At 43.2% G+C, this 21447-nt stretch overlaps 1 protein-coding gene and 1 non-coding gene across 4 annotated transcripts; both read left to right on the top strand.

Moving 5' to 3' along the window:
• The first annotated feature begins 1870 nt into the window (after nucleotides 1-1870).
• On the top strand, nucleotides 1871-10488 carry gmeb1 (glucocorticoid modulatory element binding protein 1). 3 transcript variants are annotated; one of them, XM_031854357.1, is made up of 10 exons: nucleotides 1871-1980; nucleotides 3937-4129; nucleotides 4322-4374; nucleotides 4502-4617; nucleotides 5315-5418; nucleotides 5943-6091; nucleotides 6325-6450; nucleotides 6559-6696; nucleotides 6953-7090; nucleotides 8281-10488. In XM_031854357.1, exons 2-10 carry the CDS (start codon nucleotides 4002-4004, stop codon nucleotides 9132-9134), a joined length of 1806 nt encoding a protein of 601 aa, XP_031710217.1. In that variant the 5' UTR covers nucleotides 1871-1980; nucleotides 3937-4001; the 3' UTR covers nucleotides 9135-10488. The 3 variants fall into 3 exon arrangements, with proteins under 3 accessions (XP_031710217.1, XP_031710218.1, XP_031710215.1); XM_031854358.1 differs by lacking the exon at nucleotides 1871-1980 and adding an exon at nucleotides 2001-2727 and having other exon boundaries at nucleotides 6968-7090; XM_031854355.1 differs by lacking the exon at nucleotides 1871-1980 and adding an exon at nucleotides 2002-2727.
• LOC116387383 (U11 spliceosomal RNA) lies at nucleotides 2012-2145 on the top strand. Its single transcript, XR_004213013.1, has one exon. It is a non-coding gene; the product is annotated as a U11 spliceosomal RNA (small nuclear RNA).
• Nucleotides 10489-21447: the final 10959 nt, after the last annotated feature.

Below are 21447 nucleotides of genomic sequence, written 5' to 3'. Positions count from 1 at the left end.
CAAATAAGAAATGGCTTTTTGAATGGGAAGAAATAAGCGTATTCATTGTCAACTTTTACTAATACAGTAATACATAAGATAATAGTAATACTAATAGCATTATTAATAATAGCATTCGTAATACAACAAACCATCCTGTGTAATGACCATGATAGTGATGGTGGCCAACCAACTGTCCAGATCCAGGCCTCTCTTACCGTAATCTTAAAGGAGTAGTTCAACATTTTGGGAAATACATTTATTTGCTTTCTTTCTGGGAATTAGATGAGACAATTGGTACCACTCTCGTTGCCAGATTTGGTACCATTGTGCCTGGACAGACACCTATACTAAAACCTGTGCTCACCAACAGCATTGCTTGAGATGCTACACAGAAGTAGCATCTCAGTAATGTGCGGATGGATAAACTGTTTTTCGTCAGGAAATAGTTCCCCGTTAAATCCCCGTAAAACCACAAATTGGCGATTTAAAATCTTTGTTTAAACAGACAAGATATAATGGGTAATTGGTGAGCTTTAGATGTGATAGGCATATTTATTAACTTTTGAAAGAGCCTCTGCTTTTGCTCTCTATGCTAAGCTAGGCTAACCACAACTTGGCCCCAGCCACACATTTGAGCATGAGATTTATATCAATCTCCTCTCTAAGAAAGAAAATAGGTCACCAAATTTCCCAGAATGTGGAACTATGTCTTTAATGGTGTATTTTTATGTTGTTCACAGGAATGATTAAACCAACCTGGTAGGGCTTCTGTACCAGAAAACATCAGCCGGTGTTTGGCCTGCGGGTACATAGCACAAAACTGTTCAGCTCTTGATCCCGATGGTCACATTTCACAGCTTTACTGAATAAATGTTATTTATTTTATATTTGATGTGATTTTATTGATTGGTTAAAAAAATAAATAGATGTACAATGAATAATGTCTGGACTCAAAGTTTGTTTGTTGTTGTCTTTTAACTGTAGGGTTTGGTACCCTCTTCTGACGGATTGATAATTATTACGACCTAGATTGGTTATTCTGATATTTTAATGGTGATAAAGATTTGCACATTGCCATGTTGTTACAGGGACAAGTCCACCATGCAACCTTTTATCCAAAACAAGAGTTACGTACATTAGGCATGATTAGATTGAGTTGCTAAAAGTGAGCTATTGCTACAAACAGGTTCAATAGGAAAACAAACAACATTTAAATAGGTTGTCCATATTAGCCGGGAGCCCTAGTTTGGCAATAAATGTCATAGAAATTAAATGTGTTTTATATCTCTGGTGACAGTGTTGCCTGTATCAAGTATGTATCAAGTTTAAGATGAGTCTATAATGCCTATAATTGCTGATATTTTCAATCATATAATACATTATTTTAGCAACGTTATTAACACAATGTTAAACTTAATTAAAATATTATAATAATCACAGTTATATCTGAAAACAATCTGATACAAAATAAACGGGTGCTACCTCTGGAGATTTAGATGTAAGCTTCAAACCTTCGTATTTCTAAAATCCTGTCTACAGCCCTGCATCTGTTTTTCTCTTTTCTATTATCTTTTATGTGGATCAAGGCTGATTGAGAGAGCGCAGTCAAAATGTACAGAAAACTTCTTCCGTGATGGCATTTATTTGAACCACATCTCTGTCAACTCACAACAATCAATTCCATGGACGTTGTTTTTCTAGGTGCTCTTTGATTTCCCCACATTACCTGAACGCAACACTAGCTGGAAGATGCGCAGAGCAACCAATGAGAGTCAACCATATAATTTAGCCCCGCCTTTATTTTACCCATCATGCTCTTCGACAGCAAAATGTACACATAAAAGGGTAACAATTCCGACAAATAATTAAGTATTGACTACATATTTCCTCTGATAATAGTTTTTCTGTATGGTTATTATACAACCCACCATAAAGCACCAGTACGCAGAGGTAACGTCCCAGTTCTTTGACCCCTGAGTGAGGTACATGTTCCCACTGGTGAGTAGGTGGTATGGTCAAAGGACTCGTTAAAAAGGGCTTCTGCTATGTTTGGCACAGGAGGGGTGGGGATAACCACTTCTTCTGCGGAATCGCTATCAAGAGATTTCGGAAGCATAATTTTTAACCCAGGGGCTGCTAGTGATCACATGTCCTGGCGTCCCGTTCTTATATGTTCAAAAACGAACCATTTAATTAATCTATCTAAAGTTCCTTCTGCAGTCATGAATGCAATCGAGAATATATGTTGATCTACTCGGACAACTTTCAGTGATTCCCATGTTAAGCAGGTGTGAGATCGAATGGCTATGTGATGTCTTAAATTCTTAAAAAACTGGCAACTTTATGTTAATTTACACATGTCCATCGGTTGGGGTTAGGACCGACGTTTATGACCGTTGAAGCTATAACACCAAGTATTCAAAATGTCAAACAATTCAAATACAACGCTTCACACAGTACTTCACCACAACACAAGCCGAATAGACACAGTCCACGAGCTACATCTTAATAAAGAACACATATACAAACAGACGGTGCCACTACATGTGAATTAAGCGGTACTCTCTATTCAATAAATATACTTTAGTCATTTAAATGAGTTGATAGTTGATTTTTTTCGCGGTTTACAAGAGCGTGATAAACAAGGCGAGCGCTGTTCTGCAGGAAGTCAAGCTTACATCTGCCGAAGTGCGCATGCGCGTCATCTCTCCTCAATCTAGGGCTGCGTTTCTCTCCATAAAAACGGTAAGGACAAGCTATTTTATTGCTATGCGATTGTAGAATATACGTGGCTGTAAATTATCAGCCGATTTTCACGACGCTAGCGGTGGTTTTAACCGGGTGTTTTGGGGTGTTTTTACGCCAGCCAGCCAAGGCTCTCCGCGCACAGAATGGAGGGGCAACGCCGCCGCCGTGCCGTTGTTTGCTGTACGTGCCGCCGCACAGGGAGACGTCATTTTGAGGGGGAGCGGAGAGTTAAAATGCAGAGTTACGAAGGGACGTACGGTTCAGAGACAAGCGGCACGTAACCGTCACACTGTAAATGCACAAGCGTTACCCGTCTCGGACCGTATAGTTTGCAGTATTGTCCAGGTTGCCCACATATTAAGTTACGCCCTTTGCTGTTGTTAGCCGTAATGGCTACCGAGCCTTGTGTGACTATAGCTGTGTGGGTCTCCACAGCATAAAGCAGTCCTCTGCCCACGGCGGTCGTGATCAATCCACTCAACTTTTGGGGGAAATAGGAGTTAGTTTATATGCAACAAAACGGATGAAATTAGCTGAAGTGTAACTGAATGGCCTGCTAAAGCCCGCGTCAGTTAGCATCGCCCTAAATCACTCAAAACTGCGGGTTTATATTCCCAAATGCGCGAGGCAAAGACCCGCACATTAAGCGTGACCGTTACATTTTGCTCCAAAAATTTTGACAGACAAAAAAAAAGTGTGACTGCATCGTTAATTTGCATAAATAATAATTTATATAATAGATAATAACATATTGTAAGTTAGTATTGCTAAATACGAAATGTTATTAAAACCAATAGCTCAATGTTTCTGTAGATAATAGAGTATATAAAGTTATATTAGACTGATGTTAATTAATTCATACATTTTTAAGTATTGATCATGTTCTTCAAGCGGTTGTTAAAGTTTCTCAGCTGACAAGATAACATTAAAATTTTATATTCTTAAATCAAGTTTGGTTTATTGTGTTCTTCATCCTCGGCTAACAACTCTTGCAGAAAGCTGTATTACCTTTCATTTAAACTACCCTACTTTAACTATGTTACATGCATACATGTAAACCAAGTACACACAAGTTCAGTTAACTAGTTATCTTAATGCTAAGCTATTAAAACAACATTTTGGGTTCTGGTATCCAGCTATGTCATGGTGCAACTTGTGCTCTGTTTTCTACATTTTAAATATATTCATCCATTTTTTATTTTCCAGATGAACAAACTCCTGGATAGCTGTTGTATGAAAGCAGCCCCCCTCTGTAATCTACTCTGAGTGTGATGGCGACCACCGACGAGGTCACGGTGTCCATAGCGGAGGTGGTGATGGTGAAGGCCGACGGCGAAGGAGACCCTGATGACCCTAATAGGACTCAGGTCATCCTCCAGCTCCAGCCAATCGCCACCAGGTACGTACCGAAGCTGTTACAGACGATCAGCCACAATTAGGTTTTGATTACAGTTGCATTTGCAACCAACGTCGTTGTTGCATCTTGGATATTAGATGTTTGCATGAATAAACATAACGTAAGACACTAAGTAGATATATATAAAAGACAGACAGGAAACCTCTATTTTACCGAGAACTGTTTTCTTTCCAGGGATGAATCTGCTGAAACAGACGCAGCCGTCATGACTGTCGAATCACATTCAGGTAAAAGACTGTCAGAATAATATTTGGACATCTTGGAAAAGATTTAGCGATGCTTACGTTTCCCCACCACCGGCCTCCTCGGGTTTAAACGCTGTGTGTGTGTGTGTGTGTCTTTTCATTCTTTCAGAACAAGTTGATGGAGATGATGTTGAAATTGGCTGTCCCATAACATGTGGCGACAGTAAAGCTGTGCTGCTAGTGAAGAAATTTGTTTGCCCGGGAATCAATGTGAAATGTGTGAAGGTGGGTATTCATCTTCATCGAAGCAAAATGGCAACTTCATCATTGATCTTTGAAAGATCATCCGTATGCTTTTATATTTGGGTCACAAGGCACATAGGTTCTAATGTTAACACACTTAATAGTGAAGACTGCAACAAATGATTGTGTTACCAAACATTACCGTACATGCGTAGCTAAAAGGCAACTAGGTCATTCAATAGTCATTCACACAGCAGGAAACAAACATGTACTACATCTAGTCCCAGAATAGCGACATCGAACTTCCTATTTCTTCTCTCTTTTAACATCAAATAGCGTTCTGCCGATCACAATTCTAAGTGTGTGTATGCTTACAGCGGCTGATTGAGTTTGACACCCTGAACAATGTAATATGACGAATGTTCTGTTTTATTTACCTTTCTTGCTAGACATAGCGTTATGAAATTAAAACAGGTGCTTGCTATTGCCAATCGCAGCCGGTCAAGCTGAACCTGTAATGAGCAGCTAAGCACAACGAATGCTCTGAACCAAATGAAATATCAAGCAAACCCCCCCCCCCCCCAGTCTAACAGTGGTGAGAAATCATTCAGGCTGCTGTCGGCATCGCAGAGAAAACTGTACGTTAGACTGTAAAAGCTGAGGCCAAGAAAACACATTAAAAAAAGAGAGTGAAAAGTGTTTTATTGATATGTTTTTGTTGTATTCCTCTCTCCACTAGTATGAAGACCAGCTGATCAGCCCGAAGCAGTTTGTGCACATTTCTGGAAAAGCCACTCTGAAAGACTGGAAGAGAGCCATCAGAATGGGGGGAATTATGCTGAGGTGAGAGGACTTATCTTTGGATTCGTGAGCCAAAAAGCCATGTTTCAGTATTCTGGCTGGTTGCACACTACACAACATTATAATTCATTACAGCCTGCTGCTTGCGGACCGTTACAGAAGTTCTTTGGCTGATGTAACGAGCAGAGATTGTGACTCATACATCTTGAATAAATATCCGAAACGATGAGTATATTCTGAGCGAATTCACTCGACGTTAGTCCATCACGTCTGAGCTGTAAATGAAATTAAATAATCACCTTGGCCTTTGATTAAATTCACAAGTAATATGAAAGGTGTTGTGATGAACCCACAGAGAATTATCATCATCTCTATATTATCCTTTTTATTAGCTCGTTGTGGGCCTGAAAACCAAAACAAACTCCACTCACATCCCCTTTTGTTTCTAGCTGCCCTTTTAAGATAAAAAGCAATGTTGGGAAATGATTCCTATTTTGGCAGTATTGATGGGACCTCTTCTATTTTCAATAACTGTTTGAAACCCTTCATGATTTGTGCTCTTCCAGAAAGATGATGGATTCCGGTCAGCTGGACTTCTACCAGCACAGCACACTGTGCACCAACACGTGCCGCAGCACCAAGTTTGACCTTTTAATCAACAACACGCGGTTCCCTCCTGACGGCTCTGGACTTACCACGCCCACATCCTCTCAAGGTGAGAACACACCACGGTCATGGATTTACCAATACCTACTTTCAGTTTTTGTGCAAGATGATGTCATAGTATAAGAGTAACTTAAAAAAGATGTGTCGAAAGCAAAAACACATTCATTTCTTAAGCAGATTTAGACTGCAATGAAGTCCTAAATTATGAGGTATCTTGTGATTCGTCTATTATCTACCACTACGACCTTTATTTAAAGTGCGCTTTTTTTGTGTAAATTGCAGCTCAGGTGGTCCTGGGTAATGGCGGTACAGTGGGCGAGGACAGAGCAGAGGTTCTGAGCGGGAAGATGGACTGGATTTCAAGCTCGCTGGAGGCTGCAGAGAAGAAGGAAACGAACGAGATCTCAGGTCACAAAGAGCACACTTCCACACAACTCATTCCACAATAAAACACGCATAAAAACACGGAGCACACCGGTGACTGAGACCTGCGTGTGTTGTCTGTTGTATCCACAGAGGACACGCTGAACTTCTGGAAGGGCATCGCTGATGTGGGTTTGTTGGGGGAAGTGGTGACCAACATCAGTACAGAGCTGGTGGAGCTGCTGAACGGCGTGCAGCAGCGCAGGGAGCCCGCTGGCATACAGGACACAGGTACGGAACAACGCTAATGTGTACTGGCTGCTGGGATGGCGTCACCCAAACAGACCATATGTCGGCCGTAAGGCTCGCCCGAAGGCGCGCGAACGAGCAACGAACGGAAAGAATGAGCAAATTCAGCTGCGGTTGGATGCAAACTGTTGGTTTTTGTGTAACAACTCTGACTGAGTATTTAACGACTCGTTGTTTACAAGAGCTGAATTTGTTCCTCCTTTCTGACCCTTTTGATTGATTGCCGCGCTGATCCCAGATTCCTGTCTGGTAGAGGTGGCGGTGCTCAGCAACCTCGCCCAGGTGTTCGGCCTGCTCGACTCCGTCAAGAATACGCTGGAGAGGAGGAGGCAGCAGACGGACCCCAGCCAGGAGCAAGTCCTCAGCACGCTCACCAGTGAGTACAGAAGCAGGGTTCCTCTTCAGGAGCTGCCACAGTGACCATGAAAGAGACAATATAGCTGCTAAGCTGTTTACGTGGCTAATAAAAAAAAGAATACTCCACTAATATTCCTGTTTGCATGCAGCTCTGCATGCTCCGATTAACATCAAAATGCCGCTATGCCAGGTATTTAAATTACTTAAATTTCCCTCGATTAGTGCGCATGTAAAGGCAGTCACTGATTCTCTTGATATGCGTGTTCTTTAGTTAGTTGTCCAATGTTTGGCCGATGTGTCTGTTGGACATTTTCTGTACAAACGGGACACGTCAATTTCTAATTGCACCAAAGGAAACGCAACCTCTTGAATGATAAAACTATCTCTGTGTTTCACTGTGTGTATTCGAGGCAGAGAGAGGAGGTGGGATGAGATACATTTAGCATGCACACCTTCTGTCAACACTAATTAGACTAATGAATGTCAATCACAGATCAAAAGGTGAGCGTGGTATTCCGTCTCCTTCTTCTTGGTGTGAAGTAGTGCCAAACTGTTTAAAAACTCCGCATCTGAAGCAGGCAATAAGGATGACACATTTGAATAATGCATTGAAGTACAATTTAAATGTTAATGAGTAATTCCGTTCATTGCCTTGGATCGGCAAGAATCGTCAGTACAAAAGATGAACAACTGCCTTGCAAACTACAGACCATCTTGTGCCCCCCACCCCCCCTCCTTCCAGCGCCCTTCCTCGGATCTTCTAACTCTGCCGAAATTTTGATCTCAACTGACATCTGTAAAGTTTCGTGACTGCCTCTTGCATAGTTCCTGATACAGTGGGTGTCTCCAGGACCACATTGTGCCTTGATGGAAATACCTGCTTATTTGATTAGATGTTGAAATGATTCTTAAAAGAATACAAAATAAAACCGTTGGGATGCAGAACTCAAGAGCAGAATGCAGGATTAGCCGCGGACAGACACAAAGGTGCACGCACGGAACCGATCGCATGATCCTCCCAGCGGAGATATTGAAAACGAACAGATTTGAATTGAGTCAATGTTGTGTATGTTTGGAGATTGGACTGGACGTTTGCTGGCTTGGGCTTGCCCATCTCTAAAAACTATTGCTGTCGAATATCAATATTAAGACGTGCAGAATCTAGTTTTAGAATAAAAAGAATAACTTTTTGTTGTGTGCTCTGTGTAGACCTGGAGGTGCAGTTGGAAGAACAGCAGAAGCAGCAGCAGGTGCGAGCTCTCCTTTCCTACCCGCAGCCTGCCAAAAACAAAACTCCCACCAAGCGCCCGACCAAACGACCTCGTCTCCAGAGGCCCGCCTCCACAACCACCCTCCTGACCTCCCCCCTCAACCAGCAGGCCATCATGCAGCCCCAGCAGTTCACCGTTCTCTCCCCCATCTCGCTGTCCTCTGTGGGTCAGCCCTTCACCATGGCGGGCCTGCCCATGGCCTCCCTGGGCCAGTCGTCCAACACGGTCACCCTGCTCCCCGCCGGCTCGCAGCTCTTCACCCGCTACATGGTGACCGGAGACGGAAAGGCGGACACCATCACCTTGCACCCGTCCTCGGGCCTCACGCTGGTGGGCACCACCACCATGCAAGACTCCAGCCATTTGGGCACGGTGGTGAGCCCCGTAGAGCTGCTGCACCTGAGCCAGCAGGCCGGCGGCTCAGAGATGGTGCCCTTAGAAGGCCAGGTGGTGGACGGCACCATGCTGGTGCAGCAGGAGGTGATGCAGGGCGAGGTGGAGACCAGCCAGGAGCACACGGTCATCGAGATCAACCCGGCTCCGATGGAGCAGGCATTAGGAGCGATGGAGCTGCAGCTGACCGGGGAGTCGGGCAGAGATGGGGCCACCATGATGGTCCAGAGCGGGGTGGAGGTGACGATGGCTGCAGGGGGGGAGGAGACGCAGTGCCAAATGCAGGAGGTGCAGACTGGGGGGGTGCAGGGGCTGCAGTTGGACGCCAGCGGACAGTTGTCAGGTGTACAGATAGTGGTGATAGAAGAAAATACTCAGGAAGAAAACAAGCTCCAATGAGACACGCCTCCTATTTTATCCAGCAGAGCAGGTATGGACTCGTACTGAGCTGTCACAGACTTGTGAATCTGTAAATACACAGAATTTTCAAAATACACAATTTGCCTTGGCCTAAGACCAAGCTCTAGGGGTAGCCATTTTTTTCCTTTTTTGGTGTGTGTGTGTGTGTGTGTGTGTGTGTGTGTGTGTGGGGGGGCGTGTACAATGCTCCTCTCAACTTGTTTTTTATTGCAACAAAGAGGCACCACCACAAAGAGCATACTGCTTCTGTTTGATATGTATTTAAAGTATGATTCTGGTTTATTACAACTCAATATTTTTAATTATTGCTTTCATTTCTAGCTGAAACAATAATGTACTCGTTAGATACGTGGGAATGTGTCTATTTTTAAACAGAAGTGAGATGGTGCAAACACAAGATTCAGACCGAGTTAGCCAAATTTGATTTGTGGCTGTTGTGCTCCTATTACTCTTCCTACCAACTAGCTAACAAGAAATAAACAATAGCTAATAATTGAGAGCTTAAAGAGGTGTACAGTGTTCTCAGCCTGATGTCTAACCTTCATTTTGGTCTCCCCTATGTTGTCAATATAAAGACAAACATTGGGAACCCCCTGGTTGAGTTCCCTAAGCTGTTGCCCTATTTTACAACCTGTCTGGTCGTCCGACTGCTTCTGTTTCTTGCGACATCTGATGGCGCTGTGTTCCCACATCTCATCAAATCCAACAACAAACAATGGCTAAAACTTCAAAAAAAAAAATACCTGAGTTGTAATTTTCCCGGAATTATCCTTCGAGCCTCCACGAACAACCTGAAGACGAGAGAACGCTCTGTGGCAGTAAAGTCCACGTATAGGGCTTTAATGGTGCCGATGATTTTCCAGTTCACACTCTTGTTTCACCGACTCGGTAGCAGCGGGCCGCAAGTCCCGGCCCTCTGCTGTAGATCAGACTTATTACCAGTAACAGTGTTGGTGTCACTCGAGGCTGGGACTGATTGCACTGTTGTGTCGTAATGTCGCATCCCAGCTGTATTGTTTTTGCACTGCGTGACATCCTTTAAGGGCTACAGGAGGATGTTTGCAACAATCCCTGCTCTCTGGACATTTCTTTAGAATGTGTTTTCTTTTTTTATTTTATGTTAAATGCTAACCGACTGAACTCCTCTCACTGGAAACACATCTCTTATGCACTTATTCTCTCAGTGGTTTCTTACTGCCTGATTTCATTCACAAGCTCCATATAATATGGATTTTTTTCTTTATTATGATCATCCTTTTGGCTTTATCTCAGTATGATTGATAGTGTGAGCTACTGGGCTGATTGTTTAAGTCAATATATAAAAAAAAACATATATATATATATATATATATATATATACTTAATGTCAAACATGGTATGCCTGTATTTTACACTTGTAAAGTAGTGTCATATTTATTAGTTCCCAAACTGAAGACGAGCCTCTCTGCTTAAGGTGCAAACGTGGATTAATTTATGCTCACATCAACAAAAACCTATTCGACACTTGTCCATTTCCAATAATTTAATTTAACAAATGAGGGTATTTGCATACTGACTTTGTAATGTGTTTTAATGTCAGATTAAAACAGAAGAAAAAAAACAAACTAATGTGAGTGTGTTGTTTCAGTGTTTCACCACCAGAGGGCCCTGTGTGCTCACTCCACCACGGGCTCAAACTGGAGAGGGCTACAGGTGCAGTAATAGATGGTGGAAACACTCTGCTGCTGTAATCTCTGACTTCTCCAAGCGTCAGGTTTATTGCAGTATACGCCGTAATCTGCACCGTCATGGGGTGCTGTCCGTGATGCTGACAGGGCACCAGGGCCTGCTGGTTATTACGTTTCCCTCTTGTAGCCCCTAATACGCACAGACAGGCTGTATGAGGGGGGGAAAGGCGAGAGGATTTTTTTGGTTGTACGAGCACAACAAAAAAAACAGGGCACATACACAAACCAGAGGGCTGAAATAGACACCCAGATGAACTGATTGTAGGTGTGTTGAGCACAAAGGGGAAACATCCCGACATCAGCAGCTGAATGGGAAGCCGCTGGGGGCCAGGTGAGTGCTAAGGGGTTGAGAAACTGAGCCGCAGGGGTCATTGCGCGGTGCAGGGGGGGGGGGGGGGATATGCTGTCCGAGTAAATTACAGAGGTGTGCCATGGGGGCTGGGGATTGGTTTTTCCTCACATGTTGTGCACAGGACAAAGCAAACGGGAGCAGCCGAACCATTTGTTCCATGTTGGAAACGTCTCAAAGACTCCTGAGGGGTGGGAAAGCTGTGAAAAGAGAGGCCAACACGGCTGACATTCTGCCAGTATCACCTTGGATGTGGCAGGTTTAGCTGAGAACAGAGACACAAAGCGTGACATCTTGTAGTCCGTGTATCTTACGTTAAGGACTTTAGCATCGCAGGAGGAAAACAGGCTCATAAACAAGATCTGTCATCATACTCGAGGAGATTAAAAACAGACGCTTGACATAAAAGTTAGGCTACAGACACGGGGATAAGTAAGTGTTTCCGCTGGTTTTAAATGGTGGCCTTTAATCATTTATAAGTCTGCTTATTTATTCTATATATGCTGACTGTAAGATATAGCCTGCTAATGATCTGAGATTGTTAAACCCATCATTATGAGGCATTACCAGCTAGGGCTGCCACCCTTTTTCAAGATTGATCAAATTAAAACTAGGATGTCTCGAACGCAACTCATATCCATGCATAGGGAGTCTTAGCAAGCGTTGTCTCATAGGCATGCGTGGCCAACTGTGGTGAGTTTGTCGCTATATATAGTTCGGTACTGCATGCCTGGCATCTACTCCTCTCTTGTGCCGTGCATGAAGTCTTTGACACAGCATTTAAACTTCCACTGAAGTCAATTAATCAACTAAGAGAGAGAAGAATTAGGAAAAACAACTGTGGATTGTAACCCAGGCCCTTTACAGTGAATGAGCAGCTCTTTAAAGCACTAAGCACGATTTAAACCTTTCTTATTAGTCTTAAGTGCCAATTATAGAGAAGCAGTGATGGCTGGAGCGGCTGCCAATAGATTTCATAGGCCATCTTCACTTCTACTTCTACTCCCTGTGGTATACAGTGAGCTGATGTAATATTACACCATTTCCAGGTAAAAATACAGAGAGCAATTCCTCACTGCCTTTCGGGGTTGCTAGATCCCAGGGTTGCTCGGTGCAGCTGTAGGGCAGGGCGGGGCAGGCGTCAGTGGAGTTTGTAGAGTAAAAACCGTTGCTACTTTTAAGTCGAAAAACAAGCCTAAAGCCCCTCTCGTGGCCCCAAGAGGGTGAAATGTTCCTCACACCTTACAGGTAAAAAATATACTGGATCCCGCTCTTCTCAGAGCCTTGTCAGTGGATCTTAATGTAAATGTTAAAGGGTAATTCTGGTTCATTACAACTTGGGTGTTCATGTTAATTTTGCCACTTGATCTTAATTTGATTGATATTTATCGTCACATTTCTCGCCATCAAAGGTTACTTTATAGTTAGTCCCTTTTTTGTGGAGAAAAAATGTTGTCGACAAATAGTTCACGAAATGAACACTGATACAACGTCATCTGCATTGACCAATCGGAGACGTTTAAGTGCACATTTTTGGTACATTGCTTGTCACAAGAGTTGTAAAATCCATCATAGTAAAATAATCCACTGTTCAGCATCTTTTCATTTGATAAGCCTTCAAAACTCATGGACCCGTCTGTTCTTCCTGGACTGTATTTCAACGTCTCACTAATACTGAAACCATATAATACTGTTTTCAGTCTTAATCACTGTTTAGCAGTTTTTATATTAAACTTAAAGTGATGTGGGCATTGAATAACAATAACTGAATCTGAGACATACAGATGTATTTCATCAAATGCCAATGTACATTTGAGCGAGGACCTATACAGTTTCATTCTGACACCAGAACTACTGACACAAGAAGCTGAGCCTTTGGTGGGCTGTTAATCCAAACTACTGCATCATCCCGAACGCTCCTCTCAGTCTTGCTTGAAGGGATTTCTGACTCTGAGGACTGCTGTGTTTACAGTTCAGACAAAGAGGATTGTCGACCTTGTCTGGTTTTCTGTTTTCTTTTTCTTTTGGGCAAGTGAGGCTGTGAAGGGAACTAATAAAACTCTGGCAGCCTGTGCCACCCTATCTCCTCTCTCTGCCAGCCATGTTGGCGCACGCCAGCAGCAGAAGGTGCGACTTTGCTGTCCGCGCGTTTGACAAGCGGACAGGGAAGGGAGCGCCCTGTGAGCGGTGACGGGAGCCCGGCTGATGGACAGAGGTGTTAACCCCGTCGTCGGGCAGGGGGGGAGATAGTGCCGTGGTTTGTTTACACACACTGAGGCCGGACTGTCACCTTGTCTGTCAGAGAATCATCCTATCTGCCTCCTCTTATCTCGCCCGCGAGACAACCTACTCTCTTCTAGAGACCCGCTGCAGCTCCACATCACCATAAATCATCTCCCTCAGCCATACCATTGTTGCTGTTTATGTAATTTTTTTCCCTTCACACCTCAAGATATGCTCCTTCTCTGTCCTCAGCTGGCTTTCACTCAGACGCACTCTCTCTCTTTTGTACTGCTCGAGGGTGACCCTGTGTCCCAATACGCCTGCGAGGCACTGAAGTGAATACATTTCCATTAAAACCTCTATGTGAGATGAAAACTGATCACGACGATACTGGGTCATAAGCGTCTTTTTGGCCCTTTATTAGGGAATGTGCAGCCTTAACCCATGTTTTAAATGTCATTTTGCTATTAAATTGTGCTGATTGTTAATCTCTATGAAGTATTTAGACTGTTTTAAATGATGTGTGTCGCACATCAGCAAAGTGGAGAACTGAAGTTTGAAATGTGGCTTTTTTTCTCCACAAAATAAACCGATGCACCAATGCACTTACAAATACGACAGGCAGGTTGAAATGAATTAAAATAAAGCCCCGGCACACCAGGGTAAATGAAGCGCACACTGAGCCAGAAGAGTTTAAAGAGCCCGAGGACATGAAGAGGCAGTGTGGATGTGCTGTTGTGGTGATGGACAGTTATTCTCGATATACATTTCAAGGACTGAGTGGGCGACACCAACAGAAAGAGAGAGAGAGAGGGGAATAGAGGAGTCCTGGGAGCTGAACATTTTCATAAATTGATGGCTGCTATCGTAGGAAGCCTAAGTGGAGAAACAAATTGATGAGAAGGGCGGATGAGGATGTCGTAAAGAGCCAAGGCTTGTCTGTCTCTTATTCTCTCGTTAAAACGAAAGAGATAAAATGTTATCAAGCGCAGAGTGGGACTTCCTATTTAGAATTAAATAAGACGAATCTGTACACGCCGCGGTGTCAGACAGATAAGATGTAAACAGCAGATAGGGAGCAGAGGAGAAGAAGAGTTGCTGGTGAGGTCGTGGCGTAGTGGCCAGTTGGAGAAGCTGTAAATGCTCAATGAGTGCACATGGCTGCGCGTGTGTATTTTTGTACACATGGTTTTTGCACAGCATGCCCATAAATTACTAGCAGCCAGCGTATAGTAGGAGGCTGTTGATTGAAAAACATGTCTGAGCATGAACAAAGTGAGTGCAAGACAGACAGAGCTGTATATCTTGTCAAGTGACAGAGAAAGAAAAATCAATTTTATATCTCTTCTTAAACGTGAAGTGAATCTGTATTGATTGTCGTTGGTAAAAGTGGGGCAATGAAACAGCCAATAGTTCAGAATAGAGAACAGAAAGAAAAGACGAGCGGGACGTCTAGCAGGTGTAATGTTTAGTACCATCCAGGTATTCACCATCCTAGTTTAGCATGTTAGCATGTAAACACACAGTAGGCCTACAGCACAATGTTTTCGAGACAAGTGAAAATTGGCGCTATAGAAAAGTCAGTGAATCACATCATTAACTGTTGAGATATTTCAGTCTCAGGCCGAAACGGTGGGCCGACTGACTTGTCTGTGTGCCGATGTTAGCTATAGTTAGCTAGCAACATGCGTACGTCGCTAGTGTGCCATGTTTCTGTGAAAGCTTAAACTCTGACTTATCTCAAGACTTACAGGAGCCTCAGTTTTTTTTTTGTCATTTCCCTTAAGAACCCTCTCCTTTTCTTCTCCATGAATTGATGTCATAACATCTCAGAAATGAAACAATAGGCAAAAAGTCAGAGACCCACTATTCTCTTAAACTGCACATGCGACATCATACAGCTTTTGTAGTAGATTCATAAGCACCAGAGCTGTTTTGAATTTAAATAAAAACCCAAGAGCAATAGTCTTACAGGTGGGATGTTTGTCTTCCTCATAATCTTCTCTTCATCTTTATAAACTCCCAGACTTCCTTCGCACGTCACGTCGAAAGCAGGACAGGTGCATCCGTCAAGGCCTGGTGGAAGCGAGTGTCAATGTCAATCATTTGACGGAGGCGAGAGGTGTGAAACAATGTGCTGTTTCAAGTGGAAAAGACATGATTTGATGTGATGTGTGATGTTTGAGCACCATAGATCACAAAATGGGGTTGCAGTCGAGAATTCTTGCCACTCTTTAATTTGGTGAAACTTTGGTGTTGGGAATGGTTATCAATGGAAAACCCTCATCTCACATAGAACATGAACAAGATAAAATACCAAATGTCTCCTGAACAATAATGAGAGGAAGTACCAGGGAGAGCTGGACTTGACCAACCATCGCTAACCTGCCTCAACTCACGACTGACCTTTAACCTTTGTACTACAGAAACTCTTGCTGTCAGGCCCATTTTAGGGAGAGAGGTGTGATCGACCCATTACACAGGACATTTTGATTGTTTAAAACTCCTACAAGGAACTTTTATTTTGTGTTGATTTTCGCATTCCCTTCGGAAAGCGGTAGCATTAGCGAGTCCCTTTAGAAATCCTCTCATTTTACTGCAGCAGGGTTTGACAGTCGGCTCCACGCGGTCCTGGTTGGTTTTGCCTTCCTTCCCTCCAGCGAGCCCAGCAATACGGCCTATAGGCCTCCAGCAGCATGGTGTCGGTTTTGGCTCCCGAGCTTTGCCTAGCTGTTGGCCATAGATGCTGCTCAGATCTTGTTTCTGTCCGCGACGGGCTGCTTGCTGATGGAGGCCTCGCTGGGGTCTGTAGGAGTTTTCGGTGAACCTGCATGATTTCATCTGATTCCGCGCGGAAATGGTAACAATGTAACGATATAAATATAAAAAATATTGAAATTTCCAATCTTCTTTCATGTAATGCAGCCAGTGCATTCATTTAGAACGGTGAACAGACAGTTTAATGGGAACTTTTTAGTAGGTGTCCATTATCAAGAAGTAATGGACACCCTGCAGCCAAACAGAATTGAGTATTCCCCTGGTGTAAAAGGCATTATGGTTTAAATATGTTGTAAAACTTTCAACAGTCGTCTTCCTTTTTTTCTTCTCTTTGCCAAACAAAGATTATTTAGAACATGTGAATTATAAAACATATATTTCGTGTCCGTGACTCCAGATAGTTTTAATGAAAATAAACAGTGATATTGATGTTCTGTTGGTGTAAAGACTAACCTTTAAAAGGTCACAGTCCGACATTGTGGCCAGCTTATTTAGATAATGCTGAGCGATTTAAGATTGTGTAGGCATAATTTATTGAAAAAAATTCCAATGGTAAAAACAGATGTGAATACATTGGTGTTATATAAAATACCCTCAACACACACACACACACACACACTACCACAAGGGACTGCTATTTTTAGTTATGCTATTCGATCAACCTGGCTGGCCACTATAATGAGGCGAGGGAGATGGAGGCTGGTTCCTTTCACAGGTCAGCGGACTGACAAAGCCCAGTGTCCTGGTCTGGAACCGGGGATCTGTCTGCTTGCCGTGGGTTTGTCTGGGCTGCATTCGCCTCTATGGGAGTGATCTGTATTCACCTCCACCGTGCTGGGGCTCGCTTCTGTTTAATATGGGCCCGCTGTAGCCTCCCCGCCATCACCTGGCGCTGCTGAGTTCATTCTCAGTGTGTGTTTTTATCAGCACCCCTAGGGGCATATGTAATTGCTCAGTGCTGATGAGAACAGCCCCAGCTTAAAGTACCATCTCATACTGCAATTACACCCATGGAAGTACAGGGGGGAAAAATGGTGAAATTAAAGAAACTAGCCGGTGCAGCAGGGCAGGTGAAAGTCTACGGAATTACCTCCACCTGCTGAGACGAGCTGGGGCTGATTGAGGACTAATAGTCGGCCATCTCCTTGGGGATAATCATTTTTAATCTGTTAATGCTCCGTCTGTGGATGATTGAGGTGAACATCTGACATTTGAAGCATTTGTATGTTAAAGTTTCCAAAGCTTACAGCTGTGTGTGTGTGTGTGTGTGGCAGTGTAGCTTTGCCGAGACAATAAAGACGGTAAACTCAGAAGAACTTCCTGTGTTCTGTGTGTGTGAGTTATACACGCAAAAGGGGAAATGTGAGTGGCGCTCTCGCCCAGACTTTGACAGCTTGCCGCTCCTCGGCTTATGAAAATAAATGCCGACGAGTGTTGAACTGGCTGGGGAAGCTCGGGGAAGAGAGGCGGCTCTCTGGGCTGACAGGCCGACGCGCCTGGTTTGCATTGAGATGCATGACGCGGCCCTTCGCCTCGACCCCCCTACCCAGTCTCCGTGGCCCCCCGGTTGCTGCTTGGGGGAAGGCTGGTGGCTGGTGGCAGTTTAGAGCGGAGCTGAGGCCGGGGCAGCCGAGTCTCAAAGCCAAAGTGACATGTCCCCTATCAGTATTCCACTGTGACGAGTGCTGATGGTGCCCTGATGCTGCAAAACTTCAGTCTGTCTTTGTTTCTGTCATTGCACTTTACTTCTGACATCCATAACCTTTGCTTTGTGTTTGTGAATGCTTTTTCTTCTTCTTCTCTGTGACTCTCAGCATCTGAATGCTGCTGAATATGAATGAAGTGGCCCACTGACAGCTGCCTTTGTCCACGCGCCTTTCAATTGAATAACTTGACCTGTGCTTATATTAATAGATTTCATGTAAACAAAACCTATTACACAACCAAGTCATAAGCCTCCAACACCAAGTCTGGTTCATACTGCCTGTATCTTTACATGTTTCAGCACACCACAAATATCTGTATTGAAGGTGCAGGATCAGAGATTGGGATTATTCTGATTGCCTCTCAACGGCTCAAAACATGTCGACTACGGGCTGACGGCTCATAGCTAACAGTGCTAACAGCGCTAACAGTGCAAACTACAGCAAGGGTGTTGACAAAAGCTAACAGTGTTTACCTGAGGGGGAACCGGAGGGTGGGTGCTATACGCTTTCACGATGTCACTGTCAGTTTGGACGGTGTTATCAGCTGTAACCGTCATATAAGAGCAGTGTAGAGCGGCTAGTGCACTAAAAGCATGCGGTAAAAGCATGCACGGCCGGCCGGCTATATCAACAAAGCAAGAAGTTGAATGGAGCAAACGAATTGACAACAAGATAACACTGTCACTAGAAAGGTCACACTAATTATATTAAATACTAGTCAAGCATTAAGCATGTACACGACTGTTTTCTCAACCTATTCAAAACTGAGATTCCAAAATACCAGCATGAATATTTTTGTCACACGTACAGGAGGTTGGCCATGGCACTTCATATTTCTACATAACAGCAGGTGCAGTGAGGGAGCTCCACTCTGCCGCACTAACAAGTTTACTCAGTCTGCATTATGTGAGTTTCATGTGACCTTTCTCAGAAGTGACAGGGATTGTTATTTAGACGCAGGAGCGGAGAACCACTGTCAGCGGATAAAGTTAAAAACTTAAAATAGGTGCCGGGTGATTTATATTGTGCAGTGTTGCTGGAGAAGTAGTACATTTTTGTTGGCCTGTCTGCTGCTTGAAACTCACTTGGTTTTGCTCATTGGTGCAGGAAGTAATCAGATCTTCTATTCAAAGCAACTACAAGGAACTTTCATTTTGTGTCCCTGTGGAAAAAAGTTGCAGTGTTTTCCCGTCGTGAAAACTGCATTTCCCATGAGCCCATGTCTCACCTTGTGTCGTTTTTCTATGTGATCACCAGTTGTTTCCAGTTGTCTTTGTTAGTCAGGTAGGCTTAATGCTAAAATTACAGCAACCTCATCGTCATCGTCGTCGCAGTGCGCAGGTTTCGGTTGCTTAGTAAAAGCAGACGCAACAGGAGCGCAACCTCCTACGTGGCTAAAAGAATGAAAGTGGCACGGTTGTGGGTTTCGAGGGACATGAACGACTTCTTATTCTATAAACAAAAAACAAACAAAAAAAATGTAATAAACATAAAAACAATACCACGGTGCACAAGAATGCACTTGTGGTGATGTATAGCCAGCTTAAAAACATGTATTCAGGCGATTTAAACCATTTTAAGATTTGGGTATTGGTATTCATCTTGTAATAAAGAATTAGTTTACCATCCAAAATTAAATCTCCACTGAATTTATTCTTTAATTATGAATCTGTTTGCTTTTGCTCAGCTGGAACTTCCGTTTCAGTTTTCTATAATTTCTCTCATATAATTTATTTGCTTTTAAATCGTGTTTTCAATCAGAGACAAGTCAGCGTGCCCTGTCCCAAGTGTGAACTTCCCTTTAATAATAATCTTATAGCAATATGGTGTATTTTTTTGCTTAATTGCTCTACCACCATTAGAAATGGTTATGTTTACTTTTAAGGCTCAAGATAGTCATGTCTATGTCGCATTTTAAAGCTTTCCTCAGTATCAAAGTACTTGTCTATACATCCATGGGTACATTGCAAACAGGAGCCGCTAATAGCTAATTCTGCGTACTTTTAATGGTATTAATTTGCCAAAAAGGAAACAAATACAGTCTAAATTATAAGGGGGGTTCAGTGGTCATGGAGGTGTCGAGGGTTCAGCCCCTGTTGTAGTCTGACGGATGTACATTTTCCACAGGTAACATCATTAGTTCAGTCAGAACAACTGACATTGTTCTGACTGAACTAATGATGTCAATTTCAAATACCATGTGCAGACGTATATCTTGTTTTACTGCTATAACTGTACAGGTCTGTTTAAACTAATTGTTTTCACTCTGTAAAGAAATGACTGGATGTCCCCATCTTCACTGCCACCAGAAGAGTGTACTCTGCTGAGTAGGCCTAAACGTCATTAAACTCCATTAAAAGTGATAAGTAGCTGTGTAATACCGCTATGTTAGGACAAACTGTAATTCACACGCTGTTCTGTTTGATATATAAGGCGCCATAAGGCGCCAGTAGCTTGTGTCTTTGTATCCATTACACACATCGACTACAAAAGGCCCTCGACTTGGCCAATATTTTCTCGTGAAGTGTTCTTTGGAGGGCATTGTGCGTAGACATTCATCATCAGAGCTGCTGGCTCGTGGGCTACTTGATGTGGATATGCATGCAGCAGAGAGCGCACAGTCGGAGAGATGCCGCCAAAACATCAGGGTGTTTTTGATTTGTACAGCACTGCTATCGGAACACTACAACAATACTATCATGAAGCTAAAAAGCAAGACAGACGAGCACAGGTGGTGCTTCTGGACTAGATTTAAGGACTGGCTGTGCAGAGAGGACCCAGAACCACTGACTGATTCAGGACTCTATTTGCATTAGAATATGTTTGTGGTAAAAAAGCTCCTTTTTTAAAAATGTGTGCCATCATCAATTGTGTTTACATGCATGCTATTCTCTCTGTTATGGTTCGGTCTTTAGGTGTTTGGTCATGTAAACATTATCCTGGATAAATTCTAATCCTGAGAAACCAGGATATGCCACCTGCAGTACAAGGTACTGTGTGGAATGTCCCTGATCACTGTCTGCCATGTGTGCAGGGGTGTTACACAGATATTATTCAGCAAACAAAACACGCAGTAAATTAGATTATGAGATTACATTAGATAACGTTAGTAATCCCTAGCGGGGAAACTAGTTTATTCACCTTTGCAAAGTGACAAACAACAAAAGATACACAAGTCAAAGCAGACAACATGAAATACTGCCACAACAACAGAAGTAACACCAACATACAGACTAATACATATTCTGAGAGGACATCAGTGTACCTCTGGAGCCTGCTAAAAATGATGTATTAATAATAAAACCTTAAACCTGCCATAATTCTGGATTATTTTTTTGGCTACTTGGGGGCATCAGAAGCAAGTTGTAAACAACACATCGACATATCATCACCTTTTAAAGGGGACCACCTCGGATTTTTACACGTCCGTTGACAAAAGCCTTTTATACCTCCAGAGACAGCTGATAACTTACCTCAATTGTTGTCGCTTGTGTCAGCTGGGTCTTTAA

The sequence above is a fragment of the Anarrhichthys ocellatus genome, unplaced genomic scaffold (assembly GCF_004355925.1).
Source record: "Anarrhichthys ocellatus isolate YVR2014 unplaced genomic scaffold, GSC_Weel_1.0 scaffold14, whole genome shotgun sequence".
Taxonomy (NCBI): domain Eukaryota; kingdom Metazoa; phylum Chordata; class Actinopteri; order Perciformes; family Anarhichadidae; genus Anarrhichthys; species Anarrhichthys ocellatus.
The sequence above is the reverse complement of the archived record's forward strand: the minus strand, read 5'-3'. Positions and strand labels throughout refer to the sequence as shown.